The sequence below is a fragment of the Brassica napus genome, chromosome C8 (assembly GCF_020379485.1).
Source record: "Brassica napus cultivar Da-Ae chromosome C8, Da-Ae, whole genome shotgun sequence".
Lineage (NCBI taxonomy): Eukaryota > Viridiplantae > Streptophyta > Magnoliopsida > Brassicales > Brassicaceae > Brassica > Brassica napus.
In genome coordinates this window covers 24,382,257-24,405,444 of record NC_063451.1, presented here as the reverse complement: position 1 = coordinate 24,405,444, position 23,188 = coordinate 24,382,257, and the positions used below count along the sequence as shown (strand labels likewise).

General features: G+C 33.6%; 2 protein-coding genes across 3 annotated transcripts; both read right to left on the bottom strand.

Annotated features, from left to right (window-relative positions):
• Positions 1-6,822: 6,822 nt before the first annotated feature.
• Positions 6,823-8,311, bottom strand: LOC106383115 (succinate dehydrogenase subunit 6, mitochondrial-like). The gene is made up of 3 exons (XM_013823237.3): positions 8,054-8,311; positions 7,379-7,481; positions 6,823-7,224 (listed from the first exon to the last, which is right to left on the bottom strand). The coding sequence occupies exons 1-3, from the start codon at positions 8,219-8,221 to the stop codon at positions 7,070-7,072; spliced, it is 426 nt and encodes a 141-aa protein (XP_013678691.1). The 5' UTR covers positions 8,222-8,311; the 3' UTR covers positions 6,823-7,069.
• A 5,450-nt stretch (positions 8,312-13,761) lies between these two features.
• Positions 13,762-18,188, bottom strand: LOC106383131 (putative axial regulator YABBY 2). 2 transcript variants are annotated; one of them, XM_013823266.3, is made up of 6 exons: positions 17,866-18,188; positions 15,089-15,223; positions 14,870-14,999; positions 14,731-14,779; positions 14,580-14,655; positions 13,762-14,146 (listed from the first exon to the last, which is right to left on the bottom strand). In XM_013823266.3, exons 1-6 carry the CDS (start codon positions 17,932-17,934, stop codon positions 14,039-14,041), a joined length of 567 nt encoding a protein of 188 aa, XP_013678720.1. In that variant the 5' UTR covers positions 17,935-18,188; the 3' UTR covers positions 13,762-14,038. The 2 variants fall into 2 exon arrangements, with proteins under 2 accessions (XP_013678720.1, XP_013678719.1); XM_013823265.3 differs by having other exon boundaries at positions 14,870-15,002; positions 17,866-18,187.
• Positions 18,189-23,188: the final 5,000 nt, after the last annotated feature.

The following is a 23,188-nucleotide window of genomic DNA, read 5'->3' as shown; positions in this document are numbered from 1 at the left end:
GCTAGTCGAAATACTATATGCAATATATAACATATTTAATGATTGTTAAAGATAGTTTACAAATTATCGACAAAATTAAACTATTTATTTAAGAAAGTGTAAATTTTAACTTTTAAATGTAACTAGAAATTGTATTAATTTTATTATGAACACATTAGTTTTCAATATCATTTTATCAGTATTCTTGTTCATATTTTTCGTTTCTAAAATTTGATATTCCTAAAATAATTATAGATAATGAAAAGGGATTAGTCAAAACTATATATATATTGTAAAGAATGTTGCTCTATATATTTCACATGCAAGTTATATTAATGTATCAATTACATGAATCTAATCTAAACGCTAAACAACATCTTTTTAATGGGATATTATTCTCTAGGATTTGGTAGTTGGCAGACATTTATGAAATCAGCAGATTAGATAGTATATATTTGATCAAAGCAGTTATGACTTGTTAGATTTTCATTAACTTTACTGTAAGTATTGTTAAACTAAAAATTAAAAATGAGAAATATTGTTTATAGTTCGTATAGTTAATTGAAATTGGCTGATAATATTTAAATATATTATATCATTAGAGTATCCATGATAATGAAAGAAAATAATGTATGTTGTAGCATGGAGTTGCGATAAGGTCAGGGCACCACTGCGCACAGCCACTCCACCGGTATCTTGGAGTGAATGCAAGTGCCCGCGCCAGCCTCTTCATTTGCAACACAAAGGAGGATGTTTACTCATTCATAGTTGCGCTTGCAGACACTCTGAGCTTCTTTAATTTTTGCAAATAATGCTGGTTGTACGGTGTATTATTACTTCAATGGCTATGTAAATGTGTTATCCTTTATATACTAAAGCGCAAGTCGCTTGGTGAATCAAATTCTGCCATGTGTACAAAACAAAATTATAATAAATAAACTGAACCAAATATAGCTTAGAAAAAAACATAAACCGTATCAAAAATTTTAGAAAAGGCCCATGATCTACGTACACTATTGTCCACGATCTTCTTCTTTTTATACTCCTGAGTCTCTCATATTCGATTCATAAACACAGAAAAACTCCAAATCAATCAATAACAAAAATATGCTCCATCTTCCTAATTCGATTTCTGAGTAAATGGATCTCTCAGCAACCACATATCTCAGTGACTTTATCTTACAGTTTCACCATCTTGGGCGGAGAACCATATTGCTTCGGTGGAACGAGTTTAAGGCCAAGAAGATTTGAGAAAGAGTGGATATGGTGGCTCTGAATGATATGGATTGCTGGATATTTATCTGAGTAAAGAGACTTGCGGGTAAGACATGCCAGAAAGAGAGGAGGAAGATAGACATGGTCAAGTTACAGAAAAAAATAAATAGACATGGTCAAATTATAGGAAGATTTTTTTGATAAAAGGTAAAAGCGTAAAATATAGCATGATACAGATTGATGACACCGTTGAAATACGAGTACTTTGACTGTATCATTACTGTTGACCAGAAGGTCCATATATATACAAGGTATTAGACCATCATAAGGTCATGTTTATCCTAACAAGATAAGGATAAGGATAAACACTATGTTACAGATATACATGGAATATATACTAGATAAACACATAGTCTCTGGTTGTCTTTATCATGTTCCGGATTGGGCCTGCAGTACGGGCTGGTGCATGGTCGATCATCATTTGGTTTATAACACTCCCCCTTGATCGACACATCCGGTACATGTTCGTTGCATGCTTAATGTTGCCTCATTAAAACCTCTCCTGAAAAACCCCAAAACCAATGTGGCAAAATGGGAAACCAAGGACAGGAAAAAGAGTACAACACATGAACTCCCCCAGATGAATGCATCACTGTAGTAGACGCATTCCCATCTGGTATCCGAGTCTTCTTGAACGTTGAAGTTGCCTATGACTTGGTGAAGATGATCAGCTGGATTCTCCTTGAATGAACTTGTAAGTCTTGGATGAACTGATGGTGCTTCAAACGGTGCTCGGATGGACTTTATAATCTGCAATAAAACTTTACTTGCAGGTCTTTTTTCATGTCCCACGGATTCTCTTTGGTTATATGGCTTTCCCAAAACGTGGACATTCAATATATATTGAGTCATAGACCCATAACACATACGAACAACTTTACTTCACATCTTTCATTCATTCGGACTTATATCTCTTCGTATGTGCCAATGGCTTTATCCATTGTAACCAATCATTCTTTATTTTCTTTTTTCGATCCATGTTGAGCTATAGACCTTGTCTATATTCGTTCATAATCATGAGTGTCTAAGGTCATACCATCAATAACTATTTGCTGCAATGAAACTCATCACACAATGAATTCGCAGTCATACACTCATGTCCTTTGTACATGGTTATCGATCTTTTCTTGCTTTAGCAATGCTTATAATCATTAAGCCACGACCAGACATCCTTCTGTCACTATCCTGGTTTATGGTTCTCACTTAGGCGTGCTGACACACACACACACGGCTATGATTTTTCTACAGACTTTCCATATGTAAAACATAGCCTGTTTAATCAATCGATAACTTGTATCATTGAACCTTTGAACCATTAAACCTTTTTCTCTCAGTTGGTCTTTATTATGATCACAAGGAATTATAATATTTTCTGTATGGACTGACTGTACTAAGTAAATACTTAGTCTTTTATATTACTTACAGCTGCTGTATATTACAATCCATAAACAACTTAGGAACAAAGCTTGTTCTATGAGAATTTCTTTCTCATATTTCAATGGTACGTTGATACCTTTATCCAGTGATCCATTTGCTGCTTACTACACCATTATTTCTTTAGTAAATATCCAGACAAAATTAAACTTGATTTTCTGTAGTAGCATCCACCATATAGGAGCATATCTCTTTATAAATTGTTTCTTGGTCCTTGTGAGTATCCTTGTGTAATCAAGCTATACTTGAACGTTATTTAGAAGGAACATGAACACACTATACCATGTGGTCATGTCCTTTAATCTCACGAAATTTCTTATCTCACAAGATTCATTCACTGGTTTCTTTCTTAGATGGTTTTTCTGTATGTACATGGTTACTACGCCCATCTGTCTTATAATTACTTTGAATTCTTTGAAAACCCCACGTCCCTATATAGGTTTTATGAGTACTCTATGTGGGTTCATGATCCTCAGGTTATATCCTTCAAATCCCAAATACTACAATCTTTTATGAGCTCTTATGTATGTAAATACATCTTTGGTGTTAACACTCTTTATCTTTAGTTTCATACTGTTCCAGACATGATCTAATTAGATTTTGAGATCTTATTATCCAAGACCTTTATACATTGCAGTTTGGCGTCCCAAACTACATGGTCTGGTATCTTAGATGTGTGGTTGCGCAACCTTATTTCTCTGTCTGAACTGGTTTCTCTTATGAACTCGGATTTGTACGATTCTGAGCACCTTTCATTACTTTCCGAGGTTCCTTATTATTTGGAACTTATTTTTCTATCTCTAATAGACATTGTAGCAACTTGATTGTGTTTCTTAGACATCAAATTCGTGGTGCTTAAGCTGGTATGACATAGTCATTTTTTTCTTTTCGGGTCAGTGTGTCTGGCATATATTTCTGCTAGCTTTTATATCTTTTGATCATATTCTTTTAGAACGTCTAGATCATAATCTTTGGTCTGAGGATCTTGCCAAGACAACTATGGTTGATACCATTATATTTCTCTTTTACTCTTTACTCTTTATCAGCCTGATAACTTTCTCCTTTCAAAGTTGGATAATCAGATTACTATCTTTTGTAATCTGTGTTCTTGGCCACTTTATTAAATCATCCATGTTTGGCACAAGATACATTATAGTTTCGTGGAGGAAGTCTTATTTATCTAATATATATTCCCAATCCTCATCTGAGGTTCCATCTTAAATGGCACACATATATGTGGTGGAATATTCGTATTTTCTTAAGATGGTTTGTGTATATGTCTGGTTTATGACCCTTAATCATTCAGAGGTGGGAATGTCTATGCTTACATGTATGGCCTGATGTAAATCAATATTTATATACATAATGTCCTTAAGCTTTAGGCTGGACGTGGGTGATGTACCATTAGTGAGAGCTTTAAAGCTTTCCAGCCGTGTATATTATGGTTGTAAACCATGGAATCCGAATTTATGATATGATCATGGACTGTGGGTTTTAGTCCTCTCTCCCCCTCATGAACATACTCATAATTTCGTAGTGCTTAGGACAGTGGAGCCTTAATTATTTTAGTGATTTTCTCTTTTGTGTACTTATAACACATTGTGAGATTTTATGGGATCACTTTTGTGCCTTAATTAATTTTTCATCATGTTTTGGATCAAGATGGCTAATCTGATCATGCCATAAGTGTTTATTTCGTGGTGAACCATACTGGTTACCATGGCTTTATGCCTCTTTCATACTTATCCTTAGCATAGAATAAATCAGTAGAAAATATGGGTATAGGCATTCATAATGCTTTTAGGCGATTTTTCAAAAATCTGAAAGGAATCGTATTTTCTTTGCTCACTGGTTCAATGTAGAAAACATTGAAATTTTTTTTCTTTATAACTCAATGGGTCTGAATAATGTCGTGTCTTTTGCCATTGTCAGTACCAATTAATTGATTTCAAGTGATTGTAGGAAGGTAAAGTTGAACCTATACAATCAAAATGAAGTTAAATCTATGCGAGAAATCAATCTATCAGTGAACTGACTCATTAGTCTACACCCAACAATTGATTTTATGTGATTGCAGGAAGGTAAAGTTAAACCTATACAATCAAGGTAAAGTTAAACCATGTATGAAATCAACTATCAGTGTACTGATTATCCTTTTATTAAGGTTTTATTTGTTATTTAATCAAGAATCATCAAGCAAGACCAAACAAGATAATATATAAAAACAAAATCGTTTTTATTATTTCAATAACATAAATGAATAAAAAATAAATCAAATCAGATATGAAAACATAAAATCAGAATGTCGGAAAAAATATTCAATGTATAATCCGACCTCATGGTCCATGAGTGTCCACGCGGAATCCTTCTCAGATCTCTTCTTATCAAATGTGGTTTTATTAGTTTCAGGGATTTTCATCTCATTGTCTAGTACTTCATAATATATCTCCATGATGTCATTAAACCGTATGATGTTATCCATCCTTTTCTGCTTCTTTTGCTCAATGTCTAATAAATATGAGAACATGTCATAATAGGTGGTGAAACCTTTGGCCTGATGTGATAACAACACTTCCTCTGAATGGAATGTGTCACGAGTTTTGTTTAACAAGTCCTCGTTTGTTACCAATTCACCACATAGTCTAAGACTATAGGTGATTCTCATAAGATCAGAGTGATAATTGTCCACGTATTCATAATCCTGGAACCTTAGAGCTTCCCATTTTTTCTTGGATTCGTGCAACAATGACTCACAGAATCTAGAATTCAAAAATGACCAGAGATTATGAGGATCATTAACATATCCAAACTCGTCTCTTAGGTCCTCACAGAGATGGTGTCGCATAATCATTATGGCTCTGTGTCTTTCACACGCAAGGGTGTCATTGCCATACTTGATGCACTTCCCAAGTCCTCTAGACTTCAAGACGGCTGAAGTGTTTATAGCCCAATCAAGATAATTATCTCCAGAGAGATCAAGGGCTTTGTAATCTGAGGGTATGAAACTCGACATCTGAAATCATTATTCAAAACAGGTCTTAATCAAGTAATATTTTTGAAATTTTCATGCTTCATATCAATGCCACACACGGACCAAAAGAAAAAAAATTTCTAAATGATGCATTTTCTTAAAACCATACGGTTTAAGGTGTGGATCAATGTATTTTCAGATTTAAGGTCCTCTTATTTCAAACACAAGGTTTCAAGGCCTTTAGGGATTCTATCTTAGATGATCAGGAAAATGTTCCATATTTTCTTCATCCCATTGGATCGGATCATTTAGTATAATGATTTTTTTTTTCAGTTCAGATCAGATTTCTTGAAAACTATGAATGATCTATATCCCTGAAAACTTTTGATGGGTTGATCGGTTTATCAATTAGAGATCTTCCTGGTTAGATGATGGATTGCTCGGAATTATTGTTTTTAGTTGCTGCTTGTTGGAATAGGAGACTGGTATATGGTTGAGAGAGATTTTGGTTTCTGGAACAAATTTTCCGCCTGTATTGTAGCTTAGCGTGAGGGCGCGTCCGAACTCCGATTGATGCGGGGTTAGCGGCGTTGGCTTCGTCTCGTCAAGAGCTTTAATTTGATATCTGGCTCGTCGTCTGGATCCACAGGAGTTGAGGGATAGAGCTGTTTGAAGTTCGTCGGGAATTAGGGTTTTTACTGCTCGGATTTATTTCTGGATTTTATGGTTAGGGTTTATGAGAGCAACGTCGTGCTGATAACGTGTTGTAAATAAAGTGTTGGGGAAATACTTCTGTTATCATTACTGTCGACCAGAAGATCCATATATATACAAGGTATTAGACCGTCATAAGGTCATGTTTATCCTAACAAGATAAGGATAAGGATAAACACTATGTTACAGATATACATAGAATATATACTAGATAAACACATAGTCTCTGGTTGTCTTTATCATGTTTCGGATTGGGCCTGCATAGAATATATACTAGATAAACACATAGTCTCTGGTTGTCTTTATCATGTTTCGGATTGGACCTGCAGTACGGGCTGGTCCATGGCCGATTTTGATTTATAACAGGATATAACAAAATTATTACCGTGCGTACGCACGGGGTATATACTAGTCATATAATAAAGGCAAGAGAATGTTGTTTCTTCAAGTACCAAAGGCCATTATGAGCTTCTTATTATAAATCCAAATCAGACTGTTTCAGTTCATCTACTCAACATTCTCCATGGGGCATTGTTGAATTATTGAGACAAGGAAAACAAACACGTTTTGGAGACTGAGATCATAAGAAAGGTTCGAAAGAGAGTCTGAAAATGGATTTAACTGCTACCACCATCTCACGTTGTTTGCAAGACAATCTTGGCAGAGAAAGTAGCACGCGTCTCTCTGTTTTTGGGTTCAGGACCTTCCTTGAGACTTGCGTTCCCACCATTCCATGAACTTAACTTGAGCAGCCATCGTGTCCAGCTTATACAGTTGCATCGTGTGGTTCGCGACTTCTTGCCCAAAGGTCCAACCAAAAAGACCTCCTCCTAAGAATGACAGTGCAGCACCTGTCGCACCAAGCAGCAGTTACAGAGGTGTCAGACTTATCACGAGAGATATACACATACAGTTCAGTATTTGCAGTATTTAACTTACACCAGAAGGTGTTCATTTTGTGTAAAGATTAAAAGGTTTATTCATAGAGAGAGAAAACATCTTTACCATGTGGACTCTTCGAGTATTTCCAGGCAAAAGCAGCAGTAGATACAGCTCCAAGTGCAGCTCCAGTAGCACCAAAAGCCGCAGCTTCCCTAGCAGTTTTCAGCTTCAATAGGATGAACACAACGTAAGTCCACCTCTCTGAGAACCAAAACGCCTACATCTTGATTCTTGAGTAAGAAATGCCAAAAAAAAAAACGTGCATGTATGGGGATAATAAATCTGAGGAAGATGTTAAACATGGAACAAGGCTTGGATCATAAAAAAAATCCACCACACTCTCCCAACCCTTAATAAAAATCCCCTCAGTGTTGATCACATTCTGCTCTAGTGACTATATATTAATAACTCCCCCAGCCTTCTCTTTCATCAAGTTTCTTCTAACATTCAATATCTTTTCACTCCATTAAACGATAATCTATTCCTTCCTAATATATTCACATCCAAAATCTTTGCTAAGAATAGTGTAAACTCACTGAGGATTCACTGAATCTATTCAATAACAGAGCTCTCAACTTCAAAAAAAAATCACATAGATCAAAGAGCCACGAACAATCAGTCAAAATCACAAGCTCAATCAGTGAATCAAATACTAACCCGAGGAGATAACAAACAAAATCAATCAAATAATCCATGGATATCACAACCAGAGAGAGAGAGAGAGAGGGATAAAAATACGGTGGGTCCATTGACGGGATCGGAAGCTATGAACTCGTCGACGTCGGAGGAAGACCAAGAAGGAAGAGGCGCGTCACGTTTGGTGAACCTCGTGTAATTCTCCAGGAACGATAACCTCTCCTCCCAGAACCCCTTGAATCTATCCAGAGACGATCGCGAATCTCCCATTCTTCTTCGCACACTTTCTCTCTTTTATCTTTCTCAGATCGATATCGATTATTTTTGTTCTGATTGATTCCATCGGAGACGAGCGTCGCTCCTCTACGCCGCTCTAAAATAATCAGTCCAGTAGTCTAACCAGTAAAGTATCGCCACGTGGTAAATAGAATACATTTGGTAATTTAGGAATCTTTGTATATTAAAATAAAATCATTTAATTAATGCATTCACATTATATAATACACACATGACAATAACAGGGGGTGATTGGTTGATATGTGACTGTACAAAATTTATTTTAGAATTTTGTCTTTCGGATTTTTTGATTTAGTTTTAAGGGATGTAGCTTTAAGATTTTCTACAGCTAAAAAGATGGAGCTTTAGAAAATAAGATTTTTACAACCATTTTTTGTGTGTTTTTGCTCTTGTTTTAATTTTTTAGTTGTAGCTTTAAAAACCAAGATAAAACATGATTGGTAGTAGTTAAGACTGTAGATGAAAATTAAAGCTAAAGTCACTTCTTACAGCCCAACCAATCACCCTAAATAAGTATGCTAACGTGTTCAGATTATATTCATAAATGTGTTCACACAATGCACTTTGCGTTTTTTTTAATATAAAACTCACATACATGGTTCCAATAAAACTCTGGATTTTTCGGTTCGAATAAAAATAGATAACGAATCAAAAGTCAAACTATATATATATATATATATATTATTTTTATTGTTTACGGATAAAGTTGAGTAAAATATTCATAAATTTTGATTCGATTAGTTATCCGTTTTGATTTGAACCAAAAAATCTGGATATCCGTATCTCTACGAAACGAATTAAATACTAAAATACAATATAAAAAAAAAAGCAAATCACAAATACCAATATTTTTAGGAACATATATCTAATTCGATATGTTATATGCATATATATACATATATGTAAAGAATTATATATATACGTTATATATATTATACTTTATATCAGTTTTACAGTATTTTTATGAATTAAATTTATTATATTAGGTACTAGAATTTAAAAGTTAAATGATGTTTTATTTTTGTAATAAAATGTTATTATTAAAATTTTCAATTATTTTAAAATTTTTAATTATTTTAAACTTTTTATTTAATTTACGGATCAAATCGGATATTCTTTAAAATTCCAAAACATTTCGGATATCCGAGTTACCGAATATCTAGGTGGCTAAAGATCGAATCGACACGAATGCTTCCAAATACCCAGATATTCGATATGTGCCCACACCTATTGACAGATACAATTTTATTTTCTTTATATGAAAAAAATGACTAAAATTAACTTTAATTTTATCTTTCATGTATTATTTTGAACAAAAATGTCATTTAATATTAATTAACAATATCATTATATATTTTTCAACTATTTTTATATTCTTTTTACATACACATACATGTGCACATTTATGTGAGCACCTTGTGGCTAAGTATTTACCGCAACTGAAGTATCTAATTTTTTTTAAAGTTGAAATATTTTTTCTTAATGCTTCTTTCGCTACTGGCCAAATTATAGTGAAATGATTTGTCTTAATAATTTTCTTTTCTTTTTCTTAAACTATTATCTGTTTAGAAACTATAATATGAAACTATTGCTTCGACATGACGACTATATAAAATTCATAACATGAAAATAAATAAATAATATTAATTTTTGGTTTTTACCTGAAAAAAACCAAAAAATCAAACATTTTAACCGAATAAACTAAAATGAATATTAATTTTTTTTCTCCCAAAAAAAAGAATATTAATTTAAAATAATAGTTATATTTTAAAAGATTTAAAAACAAAAAAGAAACTTAAAACCGAACTAATATCCAGTTTAAACAGATCGAATGTCTTTTTATTAAAAGTAACGAAACTAATAATCACATCCCGCGCTTGCGCGGGTTATTACCTAGTTTTCATTTATTTTATGAAAAATAAAATTTCAAATGCTTCTTCTCTATTTTTTTTTTAGTGAAATGTTAAATTTATATTATGAAGAGGCAAAAAATTTATGTACAAAAAGAATCATAAGAATGAATTTGCTACTAAGAGCTCTACTCTATCGTAGCAGCCTCTGAACCACCTTTGAAGTAGCCCCAAAAGCTTTGGTTTCTCAAAATAGTGTGTTGAGCTGATCCGGTTTTTGATTGTCTTCTCAATAAGGATCGACAGCTGAGCCGTGGTCTTGAGCTTCCCATTATGCCTCCTATCATTTCTCTCCTTCTCTAATTTCACATTAGGTTCATATGTTTAAAAAAAAAAATTGGATATTATAATTATATTATCTGTTCTGATTTTTATTTATTTGGACCGAGTTGTGATATTTTCTAATATAGCACTAAATATATGAATTTGTATTAAATGTTCAAAAATATACTCTCTCTGTTCCTGAAAGTATGATTTTCTAGATTTATTTTTCATTCCAAAATGATAGATTTTCTAAAATTTTAAGGTACTTTTATTAGTTAATGTTGGAAAGTTATATACTTTTAAGAAACATTAATTGAAAATAGTTGAATTGGTTGAATACTATTGGTTGATATTTATTGGAAAATATATAGTAAAATAAATAATAAATTCAATTGTAAAAAGTTAATTTTTTTCTTAATATGCGTGAATACTCTAGAAAATCTTTCTTTCGGGAACAGAGGGAGTATAATATTGACAAATTTTCGAATTTTTCCATCTGGATTTATATACAAAAAACATACACAAAATGTTTAGGTTTAAAGAAAAATATCTTTAGGGGAAGAGTTTATATAATTTCTAGCTAATATGTTCATATTAATTTGGACTAGTGATTTGAAGGTGTTAACTCTACTGCTAAAGCCTTCTTTCCAAAGAAAATACGTGCTAGGTTCGAGTCTCATCAGTTTTGGAGAGTGGATTAAGTCTATAACTTCTCAAATTCAACAAAAAAAAAAGAAAGTAACTGGCTCTTGTCCATGGCCAAAAAGATTATAGGTTTGGACCAGAACTTCTTGAATTCAACAGAAAAATAAAAGTTGGGCTACTGTATATTAATTATCAAATCAGATTTGGATTTTCAATCTCTGCTAACTCAAGTCTCGATATTATATGCCCAGTCCTACTAGCTAGTCGCTCGCACATAATCCAATCCACATCAAAAGTAGACGGTCTTCAGGGAAGTCGAGAAGAGAGTGTATATGATCTTGTATGTATAACGTATATAGAACAAACCATACTTTCAATATTTTTATCTACTTTTGAACATAGTTTTCAATTGTTTGTGTCTTTTTTAAAAAAAATAGTCACTTTATAGTTTTGTTAACAAACATACATATGATTTGACATTGTATTCCTGTGTAGTTAGGGTTTTCTCACAACATGCAATCGAAGAGAAAAAAATGATAATTATAGTAACTGATTCGGTATACAAGACTAATCGTAAAAATTAAGGAAACAAAAACCCTAATAAAAATGGAGGTTGAAAAGAAAAACATAACAATAATGAGAAAAAAATGCAGTGAGAAAGAAGGAAGAAAAGAAAACATTAAAGTGTGTGGACAAGACCCGTCAGAGGCACAAACAGCCAAAGACATCCAAAGACCCCAACTAACATGATTTGACGTTTCAGATTCTGTTTTTCTTTTGGATCATTCTTTAAAAAAAAAACTATTTTCTTGTCCATTTATATATCTTATTATACGCAAGTTTTTATGTATTTTAGTTTTCTTTCATAAATGAGTGTGCATGGACGAGTCGATGGAAGGTGTACGTAAGTGTCTCGAACACTGTTGGTCTGTTGCATACACTGGTCACTGGACAACGTGGCCCTACATCTCTAACCTTCGTTGAGAGAGAGAGATGGCTTTCATTAAACATAGCCACAACAAGCACAGTTCGGGTCCATTTTGGACTATGGAAAATGAAGTTATAATTAATACGTATACTTGAAATTTGAATAGCAAGTTGATGTCGACGTGGAAACTATAGTGATTGCAATTTGGTCGATGCTATGAGTCAATTTTTTTCCAAAGTGGCGCATTCTTTTAGCAAAAGTTGACAAACAATACAACTACACAAAACATTAAATTTTAAATATATAAAAGAGTACAAGGTTTTTGTTAATGGTTATTAAGGAATTTCACTAGCTATTAAAAGAGTTCAAACGCATTATTCCTTTTCTAAATTAGATACGTTAACATGAATTATTCTGTTGACTTACACATGATGCAGACACGAGCATTGATTTCTTTTCTTTTCTTTTTTTTCACGAGCACGAGCATTGATTTCTCATCAATGTTTTTTTTTTCATTTTAAACTGTTAAAATAACCAATTTAGCTATTCATTGGGAGGAGCCTTTGCTTTTCGTAAAGAATGTTTCTTTGGAATGAGTGATTTTCAGAATTATCTCAGCACCATAAAAGTCACCATATCATATCCCAAGATGGAATTTATCTTTTCGTACCCACTCTATGTATATACTACTACTGTACATGAGCTTGTAGTAAATATAAATACTAGTGTTTAGTCCCGTACTACAATCCTTAATTTTAATATGTATTAACACTATACATTTTCTGGTTAAAAATGTACTAACACCACATATGGTAGATAACATATCTAGAAGAGTGTTAATTTGTATTTATATTAAGCCATAAATTGTAGATAATGTATCTAGAAATTATAATAACTTAAGTTATTATAAGCTTACGTCTGTTTACAATATTATTTTTGATCTCGTCCACACATGACCACTAATATGTTATCTTCATGTTTGTTAATGTCGAGATGAACTCTAGTTTTTCTTTTGCACTATATACATGATAAATTTAAGATTCACCCAAAAAATTCAATAACATTAAAATTTTCCATGTTAACTTAAAGAAAGTGGTAAAATATTTACTTGCATTTCTACGGTCTTGAGTATTAAATTTCGTTGTGCAGCCGCAATTCCTTTTTCCTTTCTCCTTCGATGAAAAATCCATAAAAAACTTCAAAATGAATCATATAAGAAAAGAAATAAGAGAGTGTTATTTCGAGAAGCAGAAAAAAATGAATTTGAATAAAAAATAGTCTTAAAGCTCTATTGATTTTTGTTTCTACATTCAAATATAGAAAATGATGAAGAGATAAAACGATGATCAGAATAAAAGAGAAGATAGATAAAAAAACAGTTAATTTAAAAATTATATAAAGGATATGAAGCAGTTGAATTGTGCTATGAAATGAGGGATCGTGGTCCCAGTGGAGTTCTTTTTTTTTAACAGTCCCGTGGAGTTCTTTTATTAGGAACAGTTATTTAACTTATTTTATCAATTAAATTAATTTTGTAAATGATTGAGATTTTTTATTTTTATTTTTTAAACATAAGCCACATGTCAAAATTTTGTTGGTCAACTGATTTGTGCTTTAGTATATAAAGGATTTCAGTATACACAAACAAATATGTAAAATCCAAACTCCTTTTTTCAAATTCTATAAGTTAATTAACATTGATATAGATTACTATAAACTACTCAGTTTTCAAAATTCGTGACCTCACAAAGAGCTACACCTTTTCAGAACAAGGAAAGATGAAATTTATATTACAATCTTCGTAACGGAGATTCCAGGTTCAGATGTGAAAACCATATATGGGTTCACTTATTAGGAGAAAATAAGCTAGAAATGAAGTTATAGATGGAGCCCACGCAAGAAAAAAGAAAGGGACATACATACACGTATATATATGTGTGAAAGGTTATTGTGATCTTCTTCTTCCTTGCCTTCTCTCTTCCATCATCAGCATACACATACATATATATATATATAGCCATTATCAATGTATATGTAAAGGCTTTAGTAGTATCCATTAGACTTTTGTCCTGCAACTGACTGGTCTAATTGCTTGCCCTTCTTGTTGCCATCCAGCTTTAATCCAAAGTGAATGTGAGGAAAATGTGCCCACTACACACACACACACCCAATCAAGCAAAACTAAAATTTTAAAATATGCTGTAATAAACATTCCACCAATTGCGCAAAGTACAATCCACTATCTTGTTGGTATACACTTATTGTTATTAATATTTTTTAAACCATCCTATCTCACATCAGAGAAATAGATCAAACCCTAGGATTTTCTATTTTTATAAGTTTATGGCATTAGTACTTATTAGAAAAAAGAAAAAATTGTAGTTTTTTAAAATTAATTATGTGAAGATATTTTTTAAAAAAGTGTGAAGTATTACATTTTAGTAAGCTTTTCATTAGAAATAAATAATTGTTTTACATCTTCACTACGGTTAATTATTTACTATACAGAATTTTATTTGGAACTACCTCTCGAAGGCTATTTAATTCAAATATTTGCGAAAGAATGATAAAGAAGGAAGCTTACATTTTTAGCAGCTGTGCTAAACGCCTCCCGGTGGCTGATCTCTGGATTGCCAGCCTTGATCCTTTGGATTTCCTCTCTATTTATAACATTAGGGGAGTTACTAAAATTATAGCCAAAGGAGATGAGAAATTTCAATTAGAAAGAAACTTACTTGATGAACCTGTTGTAGGCCGAAGGAAGGCGTTGTCTTTTCTCCGGCGCTGCCATAAAAATAAAATTATGGACTCACTGCATATGTACACAAACTTCAAATGCTTGTGTTTCAAAGATGAGAGTAAATAGCAACTAACGACGAATAGGAGGCATTCTAGGAGCCTCTCGATCGACATTTTCTGACAATGTGGCCGAAAAATGGTTGGAGCTCCTAGAGGATGATCCATATTCTTTCCTTGTTATCGAAGTTGTTATCTGTTGCTTATGCTGCTTCATGATTGCAAAAACTATATCAGTCAGAATTCGACATGGTAACAAGAAAATGTTGAAGTCCTATAATGATTATTATATGATACCTGAAGATCTTGATGAATGGGGGGAGTAGGTGGGCTTTGCTGAAGTGAAACTCCAATGTTGAGAGAGAGCAAATTGGTACAATGGCCACATCTCACCGTCACAAGCGTGAACAAACTTGCGTATGGTACACTTACCTGATCATGGATAAATAGGTGGTAAGACATCTTAAATCATATATACACGGACAAGTTATTTGTCTTGTTTACCACTATCCTGTTATTCGATTAGCTGGTTAGACCAATCTCTAATGTAATAGAACTTAACTATATTGTGCATGCAATAATTAACAGGAGAGGTTGAGATATATAGTACGTATGTTAACTATTCCATTCTGTAGAACTGTGCGTTTTTGTTACTTATAGAACAGTGTATTGATTTGACAAATACAAATCCAACTAATATTTTTCTGAATAAAACAAATAAATAGGTTCTTTTGTTGACTTATAAATGGATTAGTCAGAGAAAATTCATAAAGATCAACTTAAGGCGAAACGCTAGCGTTTATTTCATTATATATATACAGTTTCACTAATTGTTCAGATTTAAAATATTTGCACGGAATAATGTATTTAAATTATAAAACGGTGTACATGGTACCCTTTAAAGTTAATTTAAACATTTTTGTGTTTATATTGAAGGAAAAACAGCTAATAAAATATTTCTTTTTTCATACGTCAAAGATATTCCTCTAATTTTTACATGTAATAGAATATATTTAAATATTTGTAGAAGTGCATATTATCAAGTTTAATATTTTTCCTCTGATCCAAAACATTCAATATTGTTATGCTTCTTCTACTTTCATTTTTATTAAAAAAAACTGGAAAAAGTGTGTAAACGAGTAGTTCATGAATCTATATCTATATATGTATATGAGAGGGGCATTTTGTGTATGGTGGGTTCTCATGACTTAGAGCATGATTATTGAGAGGTTCTTAGGGTGGAGTTTTTAGCGGAATATAAGAATCCTCTATTAACTTTTAACTAAAAAAGGTAATAACCGTCTCTTAAAACTCTTATTTAAGAACCGATTCTTAGCTTTTTTAGTTAAAAGTTAAGAGACATGGTCTTATATTCCGCTAAGAACCCCACTTTAAGAACTCTCCAATAATCATGCTCTTATATATATGACTTATATATATATGTCTGACACACAATCCTCAAGGCAACATGATAAAAGATAGTAAAGAGATGAAGAATGGTTGATGAAGCTTGTAAGGAGAAGACAGCCATGTTAGAAAACGACGTGACCTTAACCACAACCCATAAAGTCCTTAACACAATATGTGATGGTACCATCTTATATTATAATCTTCTTTTATCTTTGTGTATGTATCCAATCCAAAGTGGTCAAGATCGGCCATGATTTAACAGTTTGCAGCTTTTTTATAGATCAAGACATTGTTGCTCGAACTGGGTAGAACAAATCCTTTGTACTTTCCACTACAATACCAACCCTATTTTGTGCAAGGCGACCTTCATCATTTTTTTTTTAAATGTGACCGTTTTTGTCGATAATTCATGCTACATCTTCAGTATAACATTTGTAAATAATCAACTTAGAAGAGTTTCTCTTGATTACTATTTTTTCTTTTAACCTTATCTACACACTGCAAGACTTGTATACAAGTTATAACGCATTTTGGGATAACACTACTACACTAGTATTAACCATAAAGTATAAACTACGTAACTGACTACATGTCCTAGTCAGTTTTTCCTGATAGCTTCTATATCATAGATTAATGATTTGTATGATACATGTATATATAAATATGTGAACACAGTACACACAAATGTATGTATTTTATACAGCCACCCGTTAAATAGTAAACAATATCAAGCCAGTCTACACAGCTGAAAATAATTAAATTTAAATAAAAATAAAATTCTATAGATATAATAATAAAATTAGTCTCACTTCACTGTTGAAAAAGGAAATTTTGGGGAACCAAAAAAATATTTTTCTAGAATTATCAGCTGGTGATGTGATGTAAACATTTTTACATGGACCACGCTTTGTAGATCAAAGATCTATGACTGATATGATATATATGCATATATACCTTTGTCACATACTACAGTGTATATATTAAACGACTATAAGCTTGAAAACTTCGTGAAAGTTTTTGTTCCCGTACCACATGGATGCAGGCAGTCACGCCTAATTCCTTTTACAGGAAATATTAATGGCGATTGGAACTTAGGGAATTAACATTGGTAGTGTTTAAGAAAATGAAGGAATGAATTACTGAAAAACAAAGAAAATTTGTCTTTGAAAACGACAAAAACCTTCAAAATTGTGAAATTAGGGAGAGAAGATGCTATTTTTTTTTTTTTGCTTAAGAAAAGATGCTATTGTTGTAGACAATAAACCTACACATAGAGCCCTAGATCTGAGCTGTTCCTTTGAGTTTACTTTGTTTGAGCACTAGAATATATGGTTCAGTTAGCAAACTTCTTTTGCTTCTTTGGGTATATATCTCATCACCCGTTAGTGAGAGTCGTCTCCACAAAAGAAAAAGGTAACATAAAAATCTAGGGTTTCTTTTATTTTCTCAAATCAAGAAACTTTACCTATATATCTTCATCAATAATCAGAAGCAAAATCATCATAAAATACTCATCACCAATTAAGTAATTGATAGGAAGATAATATCTTAACTATTTGAATTATGTTAGAAAAATGAGATCTAGCTCTGAGTTAATACCAGTCTCTCTTTCTTTTGAGAAGTATTCCATTTCTAATGTAAGAAAAGGGGAAGTGAGAGATTACCGCTAAGATCGTGGTGCAGAAGTTGCAGTGGACATAGCAAAGACGGTCTGATGATAAATCTATAGACATTATGATCTCTGGCTTCTCTTCACAGATATCTCTATTCTTGTTTGGGTTACATGAAAGTTTTAGCTATGCCAATGAGATCAAAGGAGGAACTATTTGATCTTGGAAGAATATATTAAAGAAAAGGCAAGCTAAGAAGAGAAGAAGAAGAAGAAGGATATAAAGAGATAGAGAAAGATGTGTGGAGGAAGGATACAAAAAATCTGAAAAGACTAATGGGGTTTGTTTGGGGAGGGAGAGGGACAAGTGGGGACTATACTACAATGTTCTTTATTTACTATACTTTTTTATATTGGAACTGTGCCGCGTATTCGCAACACGGATCGAATAACACATATTTGATAGATAATTGTAGTTTATGAAAGATATGCAAGCCAAATAAATGTATATATTCTAGAAATAATTGATAGGTTTTTCTTGATTGATTGATGTAAACATTCTCCAAATGTAGTGTCTGCAAGTATATGACATCATGAGAGTCATGGTTAATGAAAGATATGCAAGTCAATGAAATACATATTTAGATCGATAAAACCTTTTGACGATTTATGTGTCATCACCAAATGAAGGTGGCCTCCAAAGTTTTTGACATCATAAAATGACACCGAGATTTTCTTCTTTGTTTCATTACTTATTTTCCAAGCGATCCATTATGCACAATCTCCTCCGCTATTATTTCAATAAAATTACACAAAAATTATCATTTATGGTAATATATGTACAAATGTATAAAATGATAATTAACTTACAAGAAAATTCATTTTTTACTTAGAAAAATGTTTAACAAAAAAAATTAACCTCATTCATTTTTTTAATTATCCTAAGAACAACATTAGTGACAGTTTCTTGATGCAATTTTTGAAGAAAAATAATGATAAAATATTAAATATACTAAAGGATGAGAGAGAAGGAAGAAGTGCTGAAGAACGTTTCTTCATAAAGAAATTCTGACCAAATGGGAAGAAATCATCTCCACACCAGTCTTTGATCTATTAGTGCAATTACTTTTTGAAAGATTAAAATTAAACAATAAATCATTTGTCTTGAAACACTAATATAAATATATAAGAAACTAGGCATGAGAGATTAAACCAATGTGGATGCTCTAAGATCCTTATATATATGGGAGAAAATCAAGTTTTTTCTAACAAATCTGAGAGACTGGAAACAAACTATCGAGTATACAGTATCCACGAGCTCGATATGCATGATGCATTGCTTAAGATAAACTACGCGCGGATAGTAAATTTTTTTTCATGTTCACTTTTTATTTGTTTCTCATTTAAAGTGTTATGTATTTTTGATGTTTCAACATAATATAAATTACATATTATTATATTTACAAAACATATTTTAAAATATTAATGGTGATCGTATTATTTCGTGTTTATAATTGGCGTTTGTATCGTATATTCATCATAATTTATTCACTACAAGAAAACAGCGATATTCTGACGGACATTCCGACGGAAAATGAAATCCTCGGAATATACCGAGGAATTTCCGAGGAAATTCCGAGGAAACACAAAATTGGGTTTCCTTGGAATTTCCTCGGAATATACCGACGGAATTCCGAGGAAACTACAGTCCGTCGGAATATTCCGAGGAAATTCCGAGGAAAACTGTGTTCCTCGGAAAAAACCGATGAATTCCGAGGAAATATTATAGCCGTTGGAGAGCCATTGGAGAGCCGTTGGGGGATTTTACAAAATTCCGAGGAAATTCCGACGAACTAGTTTTGTCCGTCGGAATTCCGTCGGAATTTCCTCGGTATGTCGGCAGGATTTAAACTATAAATACAAGCACTCCTCTTCCTCTTCATTCACTTCATATCTTCATCCTCCCTCTTACTCTATTTACACACGAATTTGATTCATAAAAAATATGTCTTCTTCAAATTATTTTCGTTCTTGGATCGATCGACCTCATTTGGATCCGAACACGAGATTGCTTACGGAAGAATACCAACGAGGTATAACTGAATTCATGGGGTTAGTTCACCGACAACCGGAAGCAAAAACAGGTATGTTAAGATGTCCTTGCTCTAATTGTAAAAATAGAAAGGTTATTAAAGAGTGGGATGTTTGGACTCATCTATATTTGAGTGGGTTTACACGAAGTTACAAAATTTGGTATCATCATGGGGAAACTGATTATGAACATGGTAGTACTAGTGAACCTCAGCCAGCGGTTAGATTAGAAGAACCAATTAGAACGGATGTAGATTATGGTGTAGGTACTGAGCAGATGGTAAATGATCATTTTAGAGGGGAAGATTTACCCAATGCAGAAGCTAGGAGATTTTATGATATGTTGGATGCTGGAAAGCAACCATTGTACGAAGGTTGCAGAGATGGTCATTCAGCTTTATCATCTGCTACAAGATTGATGGGCATTAAAACAGATTATAATTTGGCTGAAGACTGTGTGGATGCGATTGCTGATTTTGTAAAAGGTATTCTACCCGAGGATAATGTAGCTCCTGGTTCATACTACGAGGTTCAGAAACTCGTAGCTGGTCTTGGTTTATCGTATCAGGTAATAGATGTATGCAGCGACAACTGCATGATTTATTGGAGGGCGGATGAACAGCGGGTTACATGCAAATTTTGTGGAAAGCCTCGTTATAAAGATACGAGTGGAAGAGTTCCAGTGCCATATAAAAGGATGTGGTATTTACCTTTGACGGAAAGGTTGCAGAGGTTGTATCTGTCTGAACGCACAGCGCAACCAATGAGATGGCATGCGGAGCACTCAACAGATGGTGAGATCAGACATCCTTCAGATGCAAAAGCGTGGAAGCATTTCCAATCAAAGTATCCCGACTTTGCGTATGAGAGAAGAAATGTCTACCTTGGATTATGTACTGATGGTTTCAGTCCGTTTGGCAAGAGTGGAAGACAGTATTCTCTATGGCCCGTCATTCTTACACCATACAACCTCCCCCCAAACTTGTGCTTGCGACGAGAGTTTTTGTTTCTCTCGATTCTCGTTCCCGGACCAGAGCATCCTAAGAGATCACTTGATGTGTTTCTTCAGCCACTAATATATGAGTTGCAACAACTATGGGCTCAAGGTGCTGAAACATACGATGTTTCGTGTAAAGAAAACTTTCAAATGCGGGCAGTACTAATGTGGACAATAAGTGATTTTCCAGCATATGGTATGTTGTCTGGATGGACAACGCATGGAAGGCTATCATGTCCATATTGTCAAGATAACACTGATGCTTTCCAACTAAAGCACGGAAGGAAAACGTGTTGGTTTGACTGTCACAGGAGATTCCTACCACCTGATCATCCATATCGTAGGAGTAGGAATTTGTTTACGAAGAACAAGAGGGTGTTTGACAGTCCACCTCCGGAAATTTGTGGGAAAGATTTGAAGATACAACTAAGAGATTTTGGTGCAGAAAGGACGCCAGAAGTCGGTGGACATGAGCGTTTTCCGGTAGATGCTGTTGGAGAACTACATAACTGGCACAAAAAAAGTATTTTCTGGGATCTGCCATACTGGGAGGATCATCTGCTAAGGCATAATTTAGATGTCATGCATATTGAGAAGAACTTTTTTGACAATCTCATGAACACGATCCTTAATGTTCAAGGTAAAACAAAGGATAATTTGAAGTCAAGACTGGATTTAGTCGATATATGTGCTCGTTCAGAACTTCATGTTGATGAGAATGGTAGGGCTCCTTTTCCCATATACCGACTTGATGCAGCGGGAAAAGATGCGTTCTTTGATTGGATTTCAAACGATGTGGAATTTCCAGACGGTTACGCATCAAATTTGCGTAACTGTATCGACAGAAAGGAAGGAAAGTTTACTGGCTTGAAAAGCCACGATTGCCATGTAATGATGCAGCGCCTCCTTCCGTTCGCCTTCAAGGAACTATTACCACGAAATGTTCATGAAGCAATTGCAGGGATAAGTGGTTTCTTCCGCGATTTATGCACGAGATCAGTGACTCTTGAAGGTATTGAAAATTTGAAGACTAACATAGCCGTGATTCAGTGCAACCTTGAGAAGATATTTCCTCCCTCATTTTTTGATGTTATGGAGCATCTTGTTATTCACCTGGCAAGAGAATTGGAACTTGGTGGTCCTGTGCAGTATAGATGGATGTATCTGTATGAGCGGTATATGTTCCATTTGAAGAAGATGGTGAAAAATTTAAGTAGGGTGGAAGGTTCTATAGTCGCACAGATGATCAATGAAGAAACTTCAAACTTTGCCGAGTACTACTTTCCAGCAGAAGTTCAGACCAAAAACAGAAGACCTGCTCGGCATGATGATAGAGGCGAACGGGCAACATATCATGTTACGGTTCCAGACATTTTCACAGACGTTGGACGACTTAGCGGAAAACCAAAGGACCGTCGACTTACTGAGCAGGAGCGCAGTCATTTGCAAACATATTTGCTCACCAACTGCGAAGACGTTCTTCAATATGAGAGGTAAATAAATGAGCTTACAAATTTTTATTTTAACAAGTTGAAATTTAAATCTTAATTAATTACATTATTGTCATCATATACAGGATTTTCATGGCAGAAAAGCGGTTCGAGTATAGATACGCCACAGAGGACGAACTAGAAGAAATGAAGCAGAGAGAATTTACTGGATGGATGTTTACTTATGTGAGTGCTTTAAACAAATTAAAATATATTTTATCACATATTTATACTAATTCACATTTATTGATATAATATATATATATGTGCTATTAATAGGTGTCTGCTGGTTTGGCCAGAGGTGAAACATTTGACGATTGGATACGTGAGATGGTCGTTGGACCAAACTTTGTTGTGAAGTCATATCCGAGATTTTGTACTCGAGGATATGCATTCACAACTCAGAAGAGGAGACGTTCGAGTACGACTTATGATGCTGGCGTTTGTTCTGCATCAGGAGATGATGTATACTACGGACACATACATGAGATTTTGGAAATCAAGTATTTGGGCATGGTTGGATTGCGCTGTACTGTTTTCTATTGTGATTGGCACGACAACACCCCAGATCGAGGTGTGAGAACAGATGCATTTGGTGTTACATCAGTAAATTCGAGGCGAAAGCTGCAATATTATGATCCTTTCATTCTTGCTTCCCAGGCCGATCAGGTAATTAAATGTTAATTATTCAGAATGATTCATCATCATGTGTATTAATTTATAATTTTTCTAAATGTTACAGGTTTGTTATATCAAGTACCCCCGGGTAAGGAACAGAGATGATCCATGGGTTACTGTTA

Excerpts from the sequence above, each read along its gene's own strand:
- LOC106383115 (XM_013823237.3), bottom strand. The coding sequence starts at position 8,221 with ATGGGAGATTCGCGATCGTCTCTGGATAGATTCAAGGGGTTCTGGGAG. Across the intron at positions 7,482-8,053 it reads ATCCCGTCAATGGACCCACC|CTGAAAACTGCTAGGGAAGC; the intron begins GTATTTTTATCC and ends ATCCTATTGAAG. Across the intron at positions 7,225-7,378 it reads ATACTCGAAGAGTCCACATG|GTGCTGCACTGTCATTCTTA; the intron begins GTAAAGATGTTT and ends TTGGTGCGACAG.
- LOC106383131 (XM_013823265.3), bottom strand. The coding sequence starts at position 17,934 with ATGTCTATAGATTTATCATCAGACCGTCTTTGCTATGTCCACTGCAAC. Across the intron at positions 14,656-14,730 it reads GCCTACAACAGGTTCATCAA|AGAGGAAATCCAAAGGATCA; the intron begins GTAAGTTTCTTT and ends TGTTATAAATAG. Across the intron at positions 14,147-14,579 it reads TTAGCACAGCTGCTAAAAAT|TGGGCACATTTTCCTCACAT; the intron begins GTAAGCTTCCTT and ends GTGTGTGTGTAG.